General features: G+C 39.4%; 1 protein-coding gene across 6 annotated transcripts in view; it reads right to left on the bottom strand.

Annotated features, from left to right (window-relative positions):
* Positions 1-18,879, bottom strand: part of LYN (LYN proto-oncogene, Src family tyrosine kinase) — a 49,574-nt gene that overhangs the window by 18,207 nt on the left and 12,488 nt on the right. For 4 of the 6 annotated variants that reach the window (XM_064706112.1, XM_064706110.1, XM_064706113.1 and 1 more), the window contains exons 2-8: positions 10,066-10,202; positions 8,821-8,869; positions 8,623-8,728; positions 8,071-8,169; positions 7,862-7,965; positions 6,266-6,415; positions 4,854-5,006 (exon numbers count right to left, since the gene is read on the bottom strand). In XM_064706112.1, coding sequence (XP_064562182.1) covers positions 4,854-5,006; positions 6,266-6,415; positions 7,862-7,965; positions 8,071-8,169; positions 8,623-8,728; positions 8,821-8,869; positions 10,066-10,197 — 793 coding nt within the window. In that variant the 5' untranslated portion in view covers positions 10,198-10,202. The remainder of the gene's footprint in view (positions 1-4,853; positions 5,007-6,265; positions 6,416-7,861; positions 7,966-8,070; positions 8,170-8,622; positions 8,729-8,820; positions 8,870-10,065; positions 10,203-18,879) is intronic. The other 2 variants (XM_064706115.1, XM_064706116.1) reach the window with 1 other exon arrangement.

Below are 18,879 nucleotides of genomic sequence, written 5' to 3'. Positions count from 1 at the left end.
TATTGTCCAACAAAAGAAATCAGGGGCAAAGCAAGGACCTAGCTTCCAGACCTTAAGTGCTTGCTCTGAGCACTGCATCTTTTTGACAAAGGATCATCACCTGAGAAAAGCCACTATGCCACAATCACAAAATATTCACCTGCATGATTATTTAAATCTATTTTTCCAAACATGGTCAGGTCAAACCATACCAAAGACATTTCTCGAAGTTACCTAATAATAAGAAATTACAGTTACAGGTCAAATCCACTCTCAAAGCTCAGGTATATGATTTATAACTATCAGAACAACAGAAAATAAATATATTTCTCTCTCTTTAAGAAGCAGAAAGACTATTTGTATCATTTCTACTATTCCATTCCATGCCCTAAAACAGAGCATGAGCTCCACTCTCAATTGGTTGAATTCTCTACTGATAATAGAGAATACTAATTAATACAACTATTTAATTGTTGTATTAATAGAGAATACTAATTAATACAACTATTTCAGTGGAGAAATTATGACCAACACACTTAAAATTAACTATCTAACAGTATTTTACCTTCACTAAAGATATCCCTCAAACTCAGGTCTTTTGTTTTAAAAAAGATGGTTTGCTTTACTACACCATCTCTGTGATACTGAGGTTTTCTGCTGTAAAGAAGTCTACTTGACTCTCTGGTGGTATTGTGCAAAACAAATAACTGATGAGAGCACTAGAAATACCTGATCTTGGATTTCTCTCTTGTTCATTTATTTTATCATGTGTTGGGAGGGATGGGACACAAAAACAAGATGGCCATGAGCTCTGTGACCACACTCTGGTATTTCTAACAATTGCAGAAGAAAATACACTTCCAAAGCACACATTACTTATATTCTAATTCAGAGCTTATTGAATAAGAGAATCCTTTACACCTGAGATGCAAGCAAGATGTGACTCATTAATAAAATACATCATAATCACTGCATTTGCCTTGTTAACTTTCATCCTAGCCCTGCTTGAGAATTCTCTTCGTGGATTATTAATACCACAGAGCATCATGATTCACATCATATCAGTTCTCACTAGGAACAAAAATGCATAAAACATAGACCCTGCTCTTGCAGTGCTGCTCTGCTTCACCACATCACTAAAGCAGCTGCCCAGATGCACTGAACTCCATGGTCTAAAAACCTTTCATACCATGGCAGGAAGGCAGTCTCTTTGCAGTTTTAGCCACTGTTAAAAATCAAATGTGAAGCAAGCACTAGCATGAAAGTCTGAGGATCGTGTGATGATGTCTCACGCAACAAGCCATGTTCTTTTTTACATATTAGAATTTAATTCTCAAAAAAAATTAAGTGTTTCAGTATTTATTTTGTAGTTGATTACTTTTATTTAGACAGAGTAGTGTCTTGTGTAGCCAGGCTGTCCCCAGATTCTTGCATGGGCTTAATCAGGCCAAGGTGTGATATGAACTTATAATAGACAAGTGAGGTTGAGTCTACCATTTCTGAACAGGACTGAAGATGCAGAGCTTTGTGAACAAACCTCTAATATGCAGTTTTCTCCTTCCTCTGCTTTTCCAGTAATTCCCTGGGAACAACTTGTTGGAGCTATGGAGACATGACACTACAAGAAGGCAGAATGGCTGGAGCAGTTACTGTTGGAGGAGTACTGGGAAAGAGTCTGGGAAGCAGCAGCTTCTCTGCATCCAGCTGCACACCAGCACTTCACTCCTTTACCTCCTACAGCCATCATTCAGCTGCAGGACAGAATAATGCAGCAGCAGCTCCATCTCTCACTCATCTCCACACAGCCCATTAAATGTGAAGGCAGAAAGCCCAGGCTGCAATGATGACCAAAATGAGCACATAAACAATAACTCGGTAGCCTAAACCCAGAAAATCTTTATAAAATGCATAAAATTGCACTTGTATTGATAGAAAAAAAAAACTGGAAAACTGAAAGCAACTTTTCTCTGTGTAAAAGTAACTCTTCAGAGCTGGAGGAGATTTACCTGCCCATTTCATAAAACAATTTTCTGCACAGGTCATACAGGAACACAGCCAAGTGCTGGGGTCATATGGAGGCCTGCTTTGTGTTCCTAGGATTTTCTTACTCTTTCCATAATATAAGTTAATTTCCTCCAAACTGTTCAAGAGGAAGATGTCCACAAGGAAGCGCAGAAAGTAGTTATAGAGATACTAAAAGGAAAAGACCATAAAAGCTATAATTGCCTATCTTCACACTGCAGTATCAGCATTATCTATATCTCTCAGAAACATATCTTTCCCATATTTCTCAGAAACACAGAGGGGACCTGTGGAAAGCATCTGTGTCCAACTCTCTGAAGGACACCTAGAGTTGGCTGTCCAGGAATTGTGTCCAGTTGGTTTTTGATTCTCTCCAAGAATGGAGACACCACAACCTCTCTGGGCAGCCTGTGCCAGTGCTTGGCCACTGACACAGTGAGTGTTTGGAAGGAACCTCTGTGTCTCAGCGTGTGCCCATTGCCCCTGGCCCTGTCACTGGGCACACTGAGAAGAGCCTGGCTCCATCCACCTTGCACACCTCCTGCAGCTATTTGCACACTCTGATAACATCCCCTAAGCCTTCCCTCAAAAGAGAGGTGCTCCAGTCCTCTCATCATCTTTGTGGCTCTTTGTGGGATTCTGTCCAGTAGCTCTGCATCTTTCTTTACTCAAAAGGACAATTCCTCTGAGTGGGACACTCTTCCCTCTGAAAGCACAATTCTAAGTATCCTTTATCAAGAAGAAATTTATTTAGTAATGGAACCATGGAACAACATTTCTAATTCACATGATGGCTGAAAAGCAATTTTGTTCTCTGTGAGATGGCAGTGCAAGAACCAGCTCTCAAATCAGGAGAGCACAGCAACCAGATTATTGCTCAGTACTCCAACATAACTCCCTGGGTGATCATTACAATACACACTGTTTGCTGACACCCTGCACCACACAGCTGACCTAATATGCTTTTCCATCTTGAACTTCTTTGGTTCTAAGATTAACCATGCTCCTGATTTGAGAGGATCTGTGCCATGCAAATCATCTTCTTTCGCTTCAGAAAGAAAGCAAAGAAGAGGAAATGCAGCCATTGCTTTCACAGTACATTAGTTTTTCTCACAGTGCAGCATTCAGACATAGGCCTCAGACCCAGTTTAGATGTTAAAATAATGACAAAAACAAGAGGAAGCATCTTGAAGCAGAAACACCCTTTTAAAGTTTTATTATTTTCTGTGTCTATGTGCAGAAGTAGTCACTTCCCAAAATGATCTGCATTTTCAAGCAGGTGATTAGCTCCTACCACAAAGTCTTCCACAGTGTTTCAGTGTAAATTAAACATTTGTTGCCCTGGTTTGTTAGGCACAAATAACTGCACAATGGTTGACACTTGTCCTGATTAGTATCTAAATTGTCACTCATATCATAGCTAGAGGGTTTCTTAAGCCTCTTCTCGTGAAGGCAGATAAAGGCTGAATTTGGCTATATTACATTAGAGATGTGTTGCTTGCACTTTTTACGTGATTTATACCAAAAGATTGCATCTGAGACTCAGTTAGAGCTTTTTGATTGACACTGCAGTTGAGTGTGTTTAACTTGCCACTCAAACTGCACCAGTCCATGCTTTGCTTTTCTAAACGAGAGCATCTCTTCAAAGCAATGACATTCCTGTCAGACTGACACACTCCCATGGATTATCTGAGACCCCTTCATAGCTTTGTGTCCTCTAGCCAGCTTTGGGACACATTTTTAAGTTGCTCAGAAATGCTCTGCCAATAGAACCTTAGGTCTTAAAATTAATAATGATCATCATCACCATAATCTGATCTTTTATTATAACAAACTTATTTCTACTTAAACATAACATCCCAAAAAACGGATTTGGGGAAAGGCTAAGAGAATGACTTGGCCTGAAGAAACATCTTAATGAAGACTTTGGGAGGAAGATATAGTTTACCTCAATTAAGATTCTAACTGGCAAAAAGTGTGTAAGCAATGAATAGTACATAGAACATGCAATGAGGAAGCCAGAAGAATAATCTGATGTCAGAAAAGGCAGCATTTCAAAAGCAAGATGATTAAACCATTTCCACAGAATGTGACACTGGGCATAGCCTCTTGCCAGTAGGAAGTCACTAAGGCTGAGGAAATAGTGCTTGTAAGCTGACAGAGCAGGTTGTTCAGGTTATAATAATTAATGCTATCATTTTCCGCTGGGCATATATTAATGTTTACAGCTTGGAAGTCTTATGACAGTTTTATTATTGCCTGATGAGTCAAGGTATGGGCTGTTCAATCTCTAGTCTTGTTACTACATAAATCACCTACTTTCTGAGCAGCACCCTGACAGACAACACTCTTGGGTTAAGTCTGTTCCCTTTCTTCACCCAGCATGGCAGTACCATGCACTACATTGCAGAAGGCATCTTCTTCACAAATGGATTATGATATCTCTATCCACAGTTCACTAAAAGACACTGTTTCTTTCTATTTCATATTCTTTAACACTTTCTGATTTGAAACAAAGTTTTGAGAGGCTCATCGGTTTTGAGATTCAGGAGCCACATCTTACTATAATCTTGTATTTCTGCCTCAAACCATAACAAAAGACTCTTTTGTCCTTGACCTTCTAAATTACAGTGCTTACTCACTATTTTTTTCCTTTAAAAGACACCATTTCCTTGTCAGGTTATCTATCCTCTTTTACAAGCCCTCTCTCCTCACAAGAAGGTACATTCTGGGCCTGATTTTGCTGTTTTACAAGTATACAGCATCAGGTTCATGTCCAATGTGTTTTTTGAATCACTCTGAAACAACATTTCCTTCAGAGTTAAATACTCATTTCAAAAGAACAAACTTACCCATCCAGACTTCTCCAAACTGACCAGCTCCAAGTTTCTTCACTAATTTAATCGATTCCCGTGGAATTTCCCATGCATCTTTATCCCATGGTTTTTGAGGTTTGGGACTAATACAAGCTTTTTCCAACTTTCTGCATAAGCCATCTGATTGCCCTGGTTTTCAAAGGAAAAACAAAATACAAAATACATTACACTCCTGTGCTGCATGACTTGAGACAAACATTGCTTAATTGCACCAGCCAGCCCAAAATAATGTTCAAAATAACCAGATGCTCTGATGAAAAAGGCCTTTCTGGTGCCTTCACAGAAGTTTAAGTGCCACAGATCTGAAATTTTGCATTCAGAGAAAAATTTAATAAAAAGTATCACATGCATCTGGTTACTGTCAGATTTTTAAGGGGTTTTAGTACAATTTGCACCAAGTAAATACAATATCAGATCTTATTCCTGACACTACGTTGGTTAAGATGTACAATGGAGTCAGGTTTGGGATCTGTATTTTCATTTTGTCATTAAATTTTCTTGCAACATAGTTTCAGACAGATGCGCATGCAAGCATAAGTAGGTCAACATTATTTTTTCTCCAGACACTGACCAGCTATAACTTTTATATGAATGTTGAATAATTCTCAGGTTTTCCAGCTGTGTTGAACAGCTAGCATACATATCTAACTATTCAGAAAAATTTCATGGCCAAGTTCTCAGAATGGCTTTGAAAACTTACTATGTGATTTTATGTTCTACATTTTATTGTCCTGTCTTTATTTCCAGGTACAACATTAAAAAAACCCTGAATTTTGGAGTTATTCAGCAGGAGGTTATGCAGAATGAGAAGTCGGTTCTGCAGCTACAACATAGATAGACTTGTCCCTTACTCTCCCTATCTTTTCTTTTTTAAAATAAATGTATATATTCTACGTGGGTGCAATTTTATTTCTTTGAAGTATATGGAATATTTCTTCCTTTAAAAATTGATAATTAAAAAAACACATTTACAGGAAAAATAAAACCAGTTTCACACTCAACACTAGGAACAAGACAACATTCACAAGTCTGTATGTATTTCTGATAGTTATGAATAAAAATTTACTCTTAAATAAAATATTATTTACAATGCAGGAAATTCTTATAGCTTCACATCACCCTTAGTTTGATAAATTGTATTATAAAGCTAGTCTTAATTTCACAATGGTATGCCACAGAGCAACCAGCACTAGATCTGGTTATGGTAACAACAATACTTAGGTTCCAATTAGTTTTACTTTATCTTTGATAACATGCATGCCCAACTTATTTAGGGGAAAAAAAAAAGAAAAAAGAAAAGCTTTGAAACAAAAGCAAAACATTTATTTTCCTTCACAGAAAATAATGGCTGCATTCTAATATGTACTTCACTGAATGATTTAACTTACTTTGATAATGTTTGATCATATCATTGATGTTGGGAAAAGTTATTCTTGGAGAGATGTAAAACCCTCCATTGTCTAGGCTCCTGATTTTGTAGTGCTTGATAACGTCGCCATGCTCCGGATCATAGTCCCGTATGGAGAGAGAATAGCTGCCTGTGGATAAAGAAGGAACCCCCATTAACACATAGCAAAAATCCACAGGGTCCACACATGCACAGTTGAGACTAAGAAAATCACCAATTCATCTGCTTTTCTTTTTGCTCCCTTATTTCCTCAAAAACCATTTTGCAATCCACAGGAGGAAGTTAGCAAAAACCAGCCCTGAACTGGTCACCAAAATGCTTACGGTCACACTTTCTTTTTCAATCTTATTCAACAAACTCACTGGTTCCATATTCCAGGCAGCTCCACAGTCAGTGTCCAGCTTTGCAGAAAGTCCCCCAGCTCGAGTAGAGGTGGCTGGGAAAGCAGGACTGTGGCTCTCACCCTGCTCAGGCAGAAGCTGAAATCTGGAGATCAGCATTTTGAAAAAGGAACATGCTGGTTGTCACGGGCCAGCTAGCAAAAGGATAGTTTGGAGATGGCTTCAGGCATAGAGGAGGGAGAGCAGATCTGTTGATCTGCTAGATCTGTCCAGCCCTAGGCAGCCTCTCCTGCCCCAATTTAAATCCATCTGGGATTTAAATCTGGGCAGGAGAGCATGTACCTTTAGCTACAGCACTCTTTGTTTCTTCTACTTGTACAATTTTTGCCCATTTTCACAGGATAAAAAAGATCTCTCCCCTTATCTCTCCTCACACACATAACCAATGATTCTGTGGGGTACTTTCCCATACTCTCAGTACCCTATGTAGAATTTAGGAAACTTCCTTTGAGAACTTCATTTAGGAGTCTTCAGCTGAGAGGACAATGATATGGGCCCATTTCAGAAGATACCTAGTCAAGAATTTGCAGTATTAAGGCCAAAGAAGCTTCCCTGTGAACAGGCATGACCTGCTGAAAGGTTTCATGTGTCTTCTTCTGCAGTTACAGCATCCAGCTGGAATATCCATCCAGACTTACAGCCACAGTCCACAGGCTGGGGCTTCTCAAAGCTGAAGAGCCTGGAGACTTCGCAAAGCTTTTCAGCACAAAGCACTCTGTTTACGGCACAAAATTTTACTAAAAAGCTTTCTGAAAAGAATCCCCCTACACTGTAGAAGTGAAAACCCTCATTATGCATTAACTACAACTTAAAACTTGTATCCAATAATGGAAGACTGTAGAATGTAGCAGCTACTATTACAGTAATACGTCTTTCAATAAAGGAGTCACAAACACTAAGAAAAGATACCACTTCATTCATTCCTGCCTCTTGTCAGTGTAATCACACATGTAATGCCTTTTTTTTCTTTTTTATCTCAGCTTTGGGTGTTAGCCTGCAACTCTCTTCTCTCTTTTTCTGGTAATTTTCTCATTCTTCTAACTCCTATAGAACTGCAGAAAATTCACACAATAGGATGCACTAAAACTACTCCACACCCAATATAAATTTTTGTGTAGACTGACTGCATGTTTTTTATCTCCTTCTCAATTCCAAAGTACCACCCCAAAACCTACCTTTTAATGTTTCACTTTCTCTGATAAGGAAAGATCCAGGACCATTTCCAGGAGCCAGGAGCTGTCTTTCAGCATCTTTTCGGGTTATGTCTTTGAAGAACCATCTGAAAAGTACTTCAAAGAGTTAGAACCAACTCTTTCCCCACCCAAAAAGGATACACCACCAAGGTGAAGAAGTTTGCCAGAATTTGGAGACTGGGAGAACTTACTCTTCTGTTTCCAGGGTATTTACTTTTGCTACATAGTTGCTGGGAATGAAACCTTCTTTTCTTGTCGTGAGAGATTTTGCTCTCCACCATTCTCCCGATCTGAAAACCAAAAACAGTAGTACTCATAGGAAACGAAAATGATGAATTGTTATTTAGGTTCTACTCTGCTGAGAGCTTTGCCCAGGCTGGAGAGAGAAGCACAACCTTTCCTCTGAGGTCAAGGGCCCTGAGAAGCGACTGGCTCCACCAGATCAATGTTTGGTCACTGCTACTGAGGCCAGCTGCCAACCAGAGAACTGTAGACTCAAAAATGGTTTGGGTTAGAAGGGACCTAAAAGATCATCCCTGTCATGAGCAGGAACACCTTCCACTGCAGCAGGTTGGTCAAAGTCCCATCTAACATGGAATAACTCCATAAAGCATTTGTACTACCACATGTAAGAGAGCTCACTGTTCATACACCCAGGGTACAAGTAGGATATTAAAGCACTGTAGAGGGAACTAGATGAGCCCAAAGAAAATCTGCAATACAATCAATATTGCCATACTTACTCTTCAATAACTTTCAGTTTTTCTCCTTTTTTGAAGGACAAGTCCTCTTCATGAATGCCATCATAGGGATACAAAGCTACCACAATGACACCCTGCTCCTCTGCGTCTACAAAAGCAGAAAGACAAAGGCACATTCACATCACTTTGCAGGCTGACATGGGCACAGCACACAGCTGTGAGATTTCTATAGAAACATACCTGGACTGACAAACCTCTGTCCTGGTAAGAGCTGTGCTTCTGGATTTGCCTACAATAAAATATGTCTTTAATTAAGCAGTTTTAGATCTTTGTGATTATCTTAAATTACAATTACATATTATACAGTTGGTTTGGTATCATCTCATATGTCTTAAAAGGAAATGCTCAGATCTTTTCCCACCATTCTTCAAAATATGTATTATATATAAATACCATACATTATTTATATGACAATATAAAAATATAGTGAGTCCCCCTAGATTTTAAATTGAGCAGCTCAGACCTTGTGAAGGTGTGGCACAAGCTGTGGGGAAGAAGTTCACAGCTTTGGGACTTCTGCTGAAGAGGCTTTAGGCAGGGCACTTAAGCAGGACAGCTATTACTGTGTAGCTGTCATGCTAAAGAACTACAAGCACGGTTATGCCACCAAGACTGTGCAAGTGGAAAAAAAAAAGAACAATTTTAAAAAAAAAGGTAGTTTGTGATGTGTGTTCATGGACTGAGAGCACACTGAGTTCACTGTGTCAGCTGGGGAGAGAGGAGAGCAGGGAGCCATTCACACCTGCAGGGAGGAGGTCCCTGAACAGGGGCAGTCAGGACACAGTTCCCTCAGCACAGTAGAGAAGCTGGGGAAAAAAAGGTCCCGGCCAGACTGCAAATTAGCAAAACCACTTGGTACCCAGCAGAATTGCCCACCCCAGCACTGTTCCTTCCAGTGCCAGGCAGCACACATGGAACACGTTAGCCTGTTCCTCCCGCAGCACAGCGCTGCTCCCTGCACCGCTCACCCTCCCAGCCTCACCCACACACCTCAGGCAAGGCTGAGCCATGGCCCTCAGTGAGGAAAGCTGACTAGAGCTGGTAAAAAATCACCCATTATTACTTCAGCCTATAAACGGAATAACAAACACCTGGATCCCATAGCTATTAAAAATCCAACACCAATGCTTTAAAAAATGGATCTAAACTACTTCAGGTTTTCTAATGTCATCTAGCATTCTTCTACAGACATAGTTACATCTACTCAAGAATTGCTAAGTTATTTTTTTTATGCAGAAAACTATGACAAACATAAAGTAGCAAACCACCATGTTTTAATTTTTATTCCTCTAGGTACTTATTCATTGAGGGTGAACTGCACACAGTTTGAGTTTTTCCATGCATATGCTTTGGATTGAAATTTAAGTTACGCCAGTCATGCTTTGTTCTTGCTACAGGAATTCTCTCCTGGGACTATCTACTTACTGGCCTTTGCTGTTTATTGGACGTTGGATCCCTCACATAAATAGTTCGTTCAGTTTTACGTACTGGTTGGTTCTTCAAATCTAGCCCATCTCCATGCAGATTGTCTTTCCTTTTTGATTTTATACACCCCATATTTCCTGTTGAAATAAAAAAGGTGTTAAACAAAATCATTGTGCCATAAACCAAGCCCTTTCCCGTGAAATCATCTGAGCTGCACAGTAAAAATGTTCTTCCTTCTCATATAAAACAGTTCATGGAAAAAAAATAACTGAAGGTTAGGCCCACACACTGATAGCTCTTTTCTGTTCCAAATGAAAGAAATTACCCTGTCTCAATCCACAGAAGAAGCAAACAGTTATTTACCATTTCTTCAGATTTTCTATAATTCCTCCCCAGTCTACTTTTCCCTGCCCAAACTCCTTGCATCTTTCTGATACTTCTCTAAGCTTTGGAATAGATATAATAAAAATGCAATTATTGCAGGGATAATTTTTATCTGTATATTTTAAAGAAAAAAAATTCCTGTCCAAATTCTGAGAACTGCAGCAGGAAGTAGCAACGCCGGTATCTCCCCACTTCATTTTGCAGATGCCAGTCTAGCAGGGAGCTCTGTTTGATTCAAATCCCTGTCTCACATGAGGCTGATGACTTGTGCAGTCCCAGCTCCATGGCAGGCACACTGCTACTGTGTCCTTCAGCAATGTACCTCCTTGTTCACACAGGCACCTTACAGCAGCCTAAAATAGACAACGTGTGTGCCAGCAATGGCAAATCAGCACACCAGGATTTCTTCTTTGGTATCATTTAGAAGGCTAATTCTTCTCTCAGGATGTGCATCCATGCAAAATCAGATGAGATACAGCTGTTAGCATCTGCATGACTGGAACCTGACTGCTAATCCCATGATACAATTACATAGTACTCCAGCAAATATATATATATATACAACATTATCTCTACAATCCTCCCTCTGAGGAGAGTAATTGTACTTACTCTTCAAAGAATCCACTATGAATGCTTTTCAACCCTCTTCTTCTCTCCTCTCTCCCTCCTTTCAGGTCAGTGCTCTAATGCTAGGTTCACAGTCACATTTTCCCTTGCAGGCACACAGTCTCACTCCCCCCTGCCCTAATTAATGTTTAAAGCCAGTTCTTTGAAGAACAATGCAAAACCTAAAATAAGAGCTCGGTGCTCAAGTAAACAAACACAGCTGGAGAAGCTAAAGCAGATTGTAAGACTCTCATCCTAGTTTTACCTTCATCTCTAGGATAGAAAAGGTTCGTGGCAGTGAACAGGTAAAGCAGTAGCAGAAGTGTCCATTGGCAGACACAACTGTACCAATGGGATGGAGCCTTGCAGCTGCAAAAATTAACCAGACTGGACTGGGTTCATGTTAAAGACTCACACTTTTGTAACAATATCTATGATAATCACAATCCTAACTGATACTAAAATAAACCAAGGCAACAAGCAGTCTCACATGGCAAGTCTCAGCTTCCAACATCACCTTCATCTTATGTCCCATCCTGCCATTGAGGAAGCACTACATAATGACACAATGCACTGTCCTATCCACAGTTAGAGTGTTTTCTTCTCAATATGACAGAGGGATATTTCCTCTCCTACCATTTCTGTAAATTATCTGTCACCTATTGCCAACATGTCTTGGATGTCCATAAGATTCAGCAGTGATCGGTGATCCTGGTTTAAAGCAGCATTAAAACCCACTGCTCCCCTTCTTGTCTTCTCTGGAACTAAAAATAAAAGGAATCCTACAGAAAATCGATAGGCACTGACCAGGCAGAGAATAAAAGTTTCCACTTCTTGACTGTCAACATTTCAGTGTTCCCAAACTTATTGGAAAGCACGGGAGCACATCTTCATGCAGGAGCTTCCCTTAGAAGCAAACATCTTTAATGCTTAATTTTAATGCTTTAATTTTTGTGATGCTCAGCTATATGTGGGTTGCATACTAGTTGTTTTGCAATACTGAGAAGGATTTTAAAATTTATTTTATTTATTTATAACTGTGGGTATGTAGATGACTCTTGTTCTGTCATTCATGGTTCATAGGAAATTTCTGTACACCCACAGGCAGACTGATGTTTGCAAACTCACCCTAGACATCAGGAAGGCCAGTGTTTAATTACCTGCTGTATCTGCAAGATCAGGTATTTATCCACTTAAGTGCTAACCTTTCTGCTCTTGAATAGTTCTGCTTGTACAGAACAAACAGCTGAAGTGGAGGGCATGAAGTAATTTGATCTAAGTTGTCAGCCAAAACTCCCTTTCCCTATTCCTGTAAGAAAGCTGAGCACATCTTTAGAAACTGCAGCCTGCCCAGTGTCAGTGTAAACTCAGAGAAAAGCATTTTTTACTCAGATTTTTTTCTCCAGCTGAAAGCACATGAACAGCTGTAAGTTAAATCTGCTGTGAGGCTGTGTTAAGCTCAAGGCTGGCATTTGTTCATGACAGTAAGAACTGATCAGCAATAACTATGTAGAGGTGCTTTGAAATCACACAGAAGTTTACTTGATGCCATGTGAAATCACATAAATCAGTTTGTGAGATGACCCTTGTGATGGCTTCAAAGAGAAGATCCTGAGCCTCATCATGAAGCACTGTTTTTTCTGGGTTCTTTTCCTCATAGAGGTGAAAGTCCACAGTCCCCACAGGACTCAGCTGGTTCTACATGAGCAAAAAGCCCCAACAGTGGGTGCTGAAGCCCACAGCTGGTTCAAGGGGGTTACTGCCCCTTTCACTCCAGTACAGCCCCAAGGATTGAACACCTTGAGGAGGAGTCAGCTAACAACAAGGTTTTACCTAAATCTGAGCCCCACGCTGCATTCTCCCAAAGCAGCCCCATTCTTGCACTTCAGTTCTGCTCCAGAACACAGATTACAGCTGAGCATGTGGGCAACTGCTTCAGGAGTGGCATCCTGACCTAACTAAAACAGCAGTGCAGGGAGGAGAGTATAAATAAATAAAACATTTTACTTGCTGTAAATGTTTATTTGCCTGGTGCTCTGTAGATGTGTCACAAGGAAGTGTTTTGTGCAGATAAAAAGAGAAAGAGAAAACAGTAAGCAAAGAGCAATACAGAGAGCCCAGCATCATTACAAACCAAACTCCATTGTTCTTTATCAGAGATAAAAGTAATTTATGCATCAGAGAAAATGCTGCCAGCCCCTACTCAGATGTTTTCCATTCCAATTTTCCATTCCAGCTCTGCAATACAGGACACACTATTTCCTATTCATGCTTTGCATTCATTGTCCTGTCCACACCTCTAGACACGAAAGATTAACACTGAATTAAAAGAAATACTATTTTACATAGCTGCTAATTTTTATAAACAGATATCTAAAAAAGTAACAGCTTCTCTTTTAACAAAGAGCATACTGTCGTTTATGGCTAGAAAGCAAACACAAGTACTTAGGTTAACAGCTGCCGCAAGGTGACAAGAATCTAGGTTCAGGCAGCCTTCAAACAGCCACAGGAGTATCCACAAGAGCTATCACACAGAGCCTCTGCAGCAGGTTTTGCCAGGACACTGATTTTGATGTCTACATTTGCCTTGAATTTGCTCTCTGAATCCCCTATCTCATCTTGGGTCTACAGCACTTGGGTCTTCATTCCAAAACGGTTTGGGAGGAGTGGAAGTCAGAAACTAATGCAGCATTCTTCCAGAGTCAATATCTGCTGTCTGTCCCCAAAACAGAATTCCTTTATCTGCCCTTTTCTACACTTCCAGCAAAGCAATGTGTCTACAGACACGATACTTCCTACTGCAGGCAGCCAAGTTTCATGTGACCATCACCTGTCCATCCCCCATCAGCAGCATTTGGGGTTTCATCTCATCCCAGTGCTTACCCTTTGTATCATCTACAAAGGTGATCTCACTTTTCATTTTGTGTTCATAACCATTCTCTTCCTTGTGATTTTTTTGTTACATGCAATGTATATGGTGCATATTAGAAGTTATTTCCTAAAAACCCACTTGACATGTCTCGTCTTTTCTGATCAAAGTCATATCTTCATGGAAATGATTCTCAAATCTTCATAGATTATACTTCAGCTTTTCCAATAATAAATTAACTTTTAAAATAATTAGAACTACAACAATGAGCATACAAGCTCTATTTTATCAAAGTATGTATTTTATCCAATAAATATCTGTTGTTGAAATGGTCAGCAATCACTTACCAAAACACCTATGTTAAGGTTTTAACAGATATATACATATGCATTTTAACAGGTACATAAATAAAATAAATTTGTATTCAACTGAATGCAAAAAGTAAACTCTTCATTTAAACCACAAATTTTTCATTATTAAGAATAAGGGAAAAAAATTTAAACCCCCAACTTACTCTGAGTTTTGAATATTGCTTTATATTTAAACTTCTGAATCAAAGAAGAGGAAGCAACTGTTTACATCTATAAATAAAATCCAAACTGGTTACACACCTGGAGCTTTAAAGGGGGCTTAGAGAGCAGAGAAATAAATAGTTTTATTTTTAATACCTCTTCCAAAATATGAAAACAATACCATTGCCTTCTTCTGTTTTAGAAGCTTCATTCTGGCCTCGAATGCCAGTTGGTTTGCTGCTACTTCACAAATTATAGTCAGGGTAACACAGTGATGCCTTCATCAGATCTCCTGAACTCCTGTGCATTTCCCTCAAGGTCAAGGCAGAAGTGTCTCAAAGCTCAGAGTGACCTATTTAGATTAAAACTGCTGGGGAGGAAGGACTGTAAACCTGCTCTGCTCAAAGACAAAAACACCTGCTGTCTCAGAAGCTCATCCAACATTCTATGTCACTTCAATCAACCGCTCAAATTTATAATTCAATGAAAAAAAAAATTAAAAATCTTAAATATAAAAACTTCATTTACCTTAATCTTCAGTGCTTACTTTCACTTTATGTTGATCTGCCTCCACATCATCTGTATTACCCAAGTGTTGCAAGGATCTCCTTTATCTCTGTTATTGGGACTATGAGGACTGTTTCTGGGAAACTTGGGTTCATTTCTGACCCATCACTACATGGCAAAGCAATGGCCAAGGAATAGAGAGCAGGAGTTTAACTAGAGGTGGCAAAGCTCAGCAATGGCTTATCAGTACTGGTCTACACATATTTGTGCAGGTGAAGACTTGCCACTAGACCACAGTGAGAATAAGAGTGACAAAAATAAATTATCTGTGGTTGGGAGCAATATGAAAACATCAACTGGAGAGCAACTGAAGTTGTTTTCTGTCCCCCGCCAGTCTCAGAAATTGTTAGATTTAAGCTTGTTCAGCCTTATTCTTGTACCAGCAATTCACCACATATATCTACAGCTATATATAATAATTTAATAATATATAATATTATCTATAGATACACATTTCATTTTTACTGTAGGTCCTGTCTGATAACTGTCATCAAATTGGACTCATGCAAATGCAGAAATCTGGGGGTCAGCTTTCATTTGAGCTTGTTTCACTTCCTACATCTTGTTTTTGCACTGGCAGCTAACTAGGGGAACTTAAGCAGTTTCTTCCTCCATTGCCTTTCTGCTAAAATAGTTCTGTTTGTCTCAGTCAATCCTTGTTGTATGTATTTTAATATTTTGTCAAATTTAGCTTATTTCTGTAGGTCTGGATCAGGCCATCTCTGTGTCTCCCAAATGCAATTCATTCCTTATATGATATACATGGGCATACACAGAAGGGCACAAATCACCATGTGCTCCCTGCAAGGCTTATGGAAAGGAGCATGGATAACCTGAACCAACTCAGTGCTTGGCTATGACAGACTTGCCCTCTGTAGACTCCCACTGCTCCTCAGCTGTGAGAAGCCATAGTCCAGCTGCCAGCATTTAAAAGAAAATTAAAAAATAATGGAGGAATTCTTTTAACTGCTTCAATTTTCTTTGTGGAAAAGGTGAGACAAAGTTAAAATAATATTTTGACATAAATATCTATATAAACAGGTCAAGAAGAGGAACAAGTTAATCCCCTGTGTAACCAACATTACTGTGGTGAAAAAGTATGCAACCAGCATGATACTTTAAAATTTCCTCATACTTGGTCTCACTTAAATCAATCCCTCAAATTTTCCAAGGGTGCATGTCTGTCACAGCAAGATAACATTGCAATCTAATTTATCAACCATGATTAGAGCAAAGGACTACAAAATACTCTCTGGGAAAGGCAGATCTGTTGTAGGCAGCACAATCACATGGCACAAGCTCAGAAGCAAGTTTTCCATGCTCCATTTTTAGAGAGATTAATGGGTGATGGTGGGGAAGAACAAAATATTATTGCTGAAATTTTTCAGAACCTCACTCTGCTTGGCTTAGAAGCTGTCACGTAAGTCCCAGTCTTAAAAATGTTTTGTAGACAATAATGGCATTTAGCCCTTCATCCTCTTGGGGGATTAGGAAGAAGTCACATCTTTTTCAGCCTGTCTTCTAGACTTTAAAGACCAAACCCTCTCAGTTTTTTCCACTTCCACTGGTTATCCTAGCAACCCTTCTCCAGATCTGTTTCACTTTGAACCCATCCCTCTTAAGAACAGGAGGTTGGAGCTGCCCATATGTTTCAAGATGATTTTCAGCAATGCCTTGAAGTAAATAATATTACTATTTCTTCCACCTACTGAAATACATCACTCAACAAATCCCAGAAATTAATTTATTGTTTCCACACTTTCATTATATTGGCCTTTCATAATCATATGGCCATCCAATAAGACGTCCAGGTTTGTATCACTTTTCATAATGACAAACTATTGTCATTGTCACAGCAGATTTTCCTATCTCCTGTGGCATTATTTTACACCCTGATATTAAATTTCTCCCCATTATTTCCCCAGGCTATTCATCGTGTACGACATTCTCAGCCACCTGTGTGTTTCTAATGCCTCTCAATATCACAAGGGACCTCATATTTTTTCATTGCAAATGAAAGTACTTTTAAAAAGTCTCAATGTAATGCTAATGTAACACCAGGAAACAGAAAGTGGTCCTGCTAAGAGACTGGTAGTGGCTTCTGTCTGCTGCACTTCCCCTTGTTCCACTTCTTTCACAATTCCTTCCTTAGAAATTGAGACCAAGACAAATTCTACTCTGTCCATGCTATCTCAGATTATTTTTATGCTTTCCTACATCAGTGACAGAAAGTATCACCCTACCACTTTCATGCTCCCAAACATCTGCATTCCTACTACACTTATACATCGATCACATTTATACTTCCACTGCAATGCTCAGTTTTGAGCCCTGTACCAGTATTTCTGTCTCTCTCCTTTTCCAAGACCTGATTCCCAACATAAAGGCACAAATTAAACCAACTAAACCAGTCTGGGTTGGCAGATCCCTTCCCTGAATCCTCTACCAAGCTGACTGCTGGTCTCAATGAAATGCTCACCACCCATTCCTTTACTGTTTGGTGTTCTGTTTTTCTTTCCCACATTTGCCTTCATATTGAAATGAGGGATAAGGACTTTACAATATTCATACCTCAATTCCACTTCCTTAAAATGGAAATTCAAGTTACAACAGGGCCAAAAGGTGTGCTGCCATACAACTATATTGGAAGTGAACTGTGGATTAGAATCAATAAAATGGTTTGGGCTGGAAGGGACCTGCTAGATCATCTAGTTCCAAGCCCCCTGCTCTGAGCAAGGACACCCTCCACTAGACCAAGTTACCCAGAGCCCAATCCAACCTTGAACTTTTCCAGGGACGGGGCAGCCACTGCTTCTCTGGGATACATGTGCCAGGGCCTCACTGCCCTCGCAGTACAGAATTTATTCCTAATACCTAATCTAAACCTGCTCTCTGTCAGTTTGAAGCCATTCCTCCATGTCCAGTCACTCCATGCCCTTATAAAAAGTCCCTCTCCAGCTCTCTTGTAGTCCCCTGTAGGTTCTGGAAAGCTGCTCCCTGGAGCCTTCTCTTCTCCAGGCTGAACAACCCCTATCTCTAAGTCTGTCTTCACAAGACAGGAGGAGTCATACAGCAAAAATCCCCCAAGAACTGACTGAAGAACCAAAAACTTTTGGAAAGATAAAATATACGGACTTGCCATACTGATGCTGTATTGATGTGTTTCTGGAAAAGGCAGTCCCGTTCTGAGCAGCAATATCATATCACATCATATCATCATATCATATAATCACATAATCTCATATCATATCATATAACATAATATCATATCATATATCACATAATATCATATATCATATCATATCAATCTTTTTTCCCTATACGCCCCATTTAATTTTTTTTCTTACTAGGTGAGGCTTTTTAGTGATGCATTAACCAACATGAATGAACACATTGCTGCACTAAATGGCAAATAAGTGACTTAAGTTATCACATCCCAACCTTCCAATAGGAAGGAGTGCTTTGGTAAAAATAATTCTGTGAAAGTAAACACTTTTCTATATTCACATGGCACTTTCCAGCATTTGCCTGTCTTGCCTTTAAGTGTCCAGGGAGAGGGTAACTTCATTCAGTGCTTGGCTAAAATACACAGTCTTTGCTGGAGCTCATAAATGACACATAAAATAAATATCATCATAGCTGATGACATGAAAAGTAGCTCGAACAAGAGTAGGAAGCTGTGGCCAAGAAAAAAAAAAGTCAATTTTTCTGTAAATTCCTGCAGTTTTGTCTAGATTAGTTAAAGTCTTAGTTTCATGAAGGAATTTTGGCAGCTGTTAAAAAACAAAAAAATGATACATTAAAGTAAACAAAAATCAGCAAGAAACACTGAAAATAATGTCACTGTGGTGGTATAATGATGTTATAATGCTTTCA

Source organism: Zonotrichia leucophrys, chromosome 2 (assembly GCF_028769735.1).
Source record: "Zonotrichia leucophrys gambelii isolate GWCS_2022_RI chromosome 2, RI_Zleu_2.0, whole genome shotgun sequence".
Lineage (NCBI taxonomy): Eukaryota > Metazoa > Chordata > Aves > Passeriformes > Passerellidae > Zonotrichia > Zonotrichia leucophrys.
This window is presented reverse-complemented; position numbering and strand designations above follow the sequence as displayed.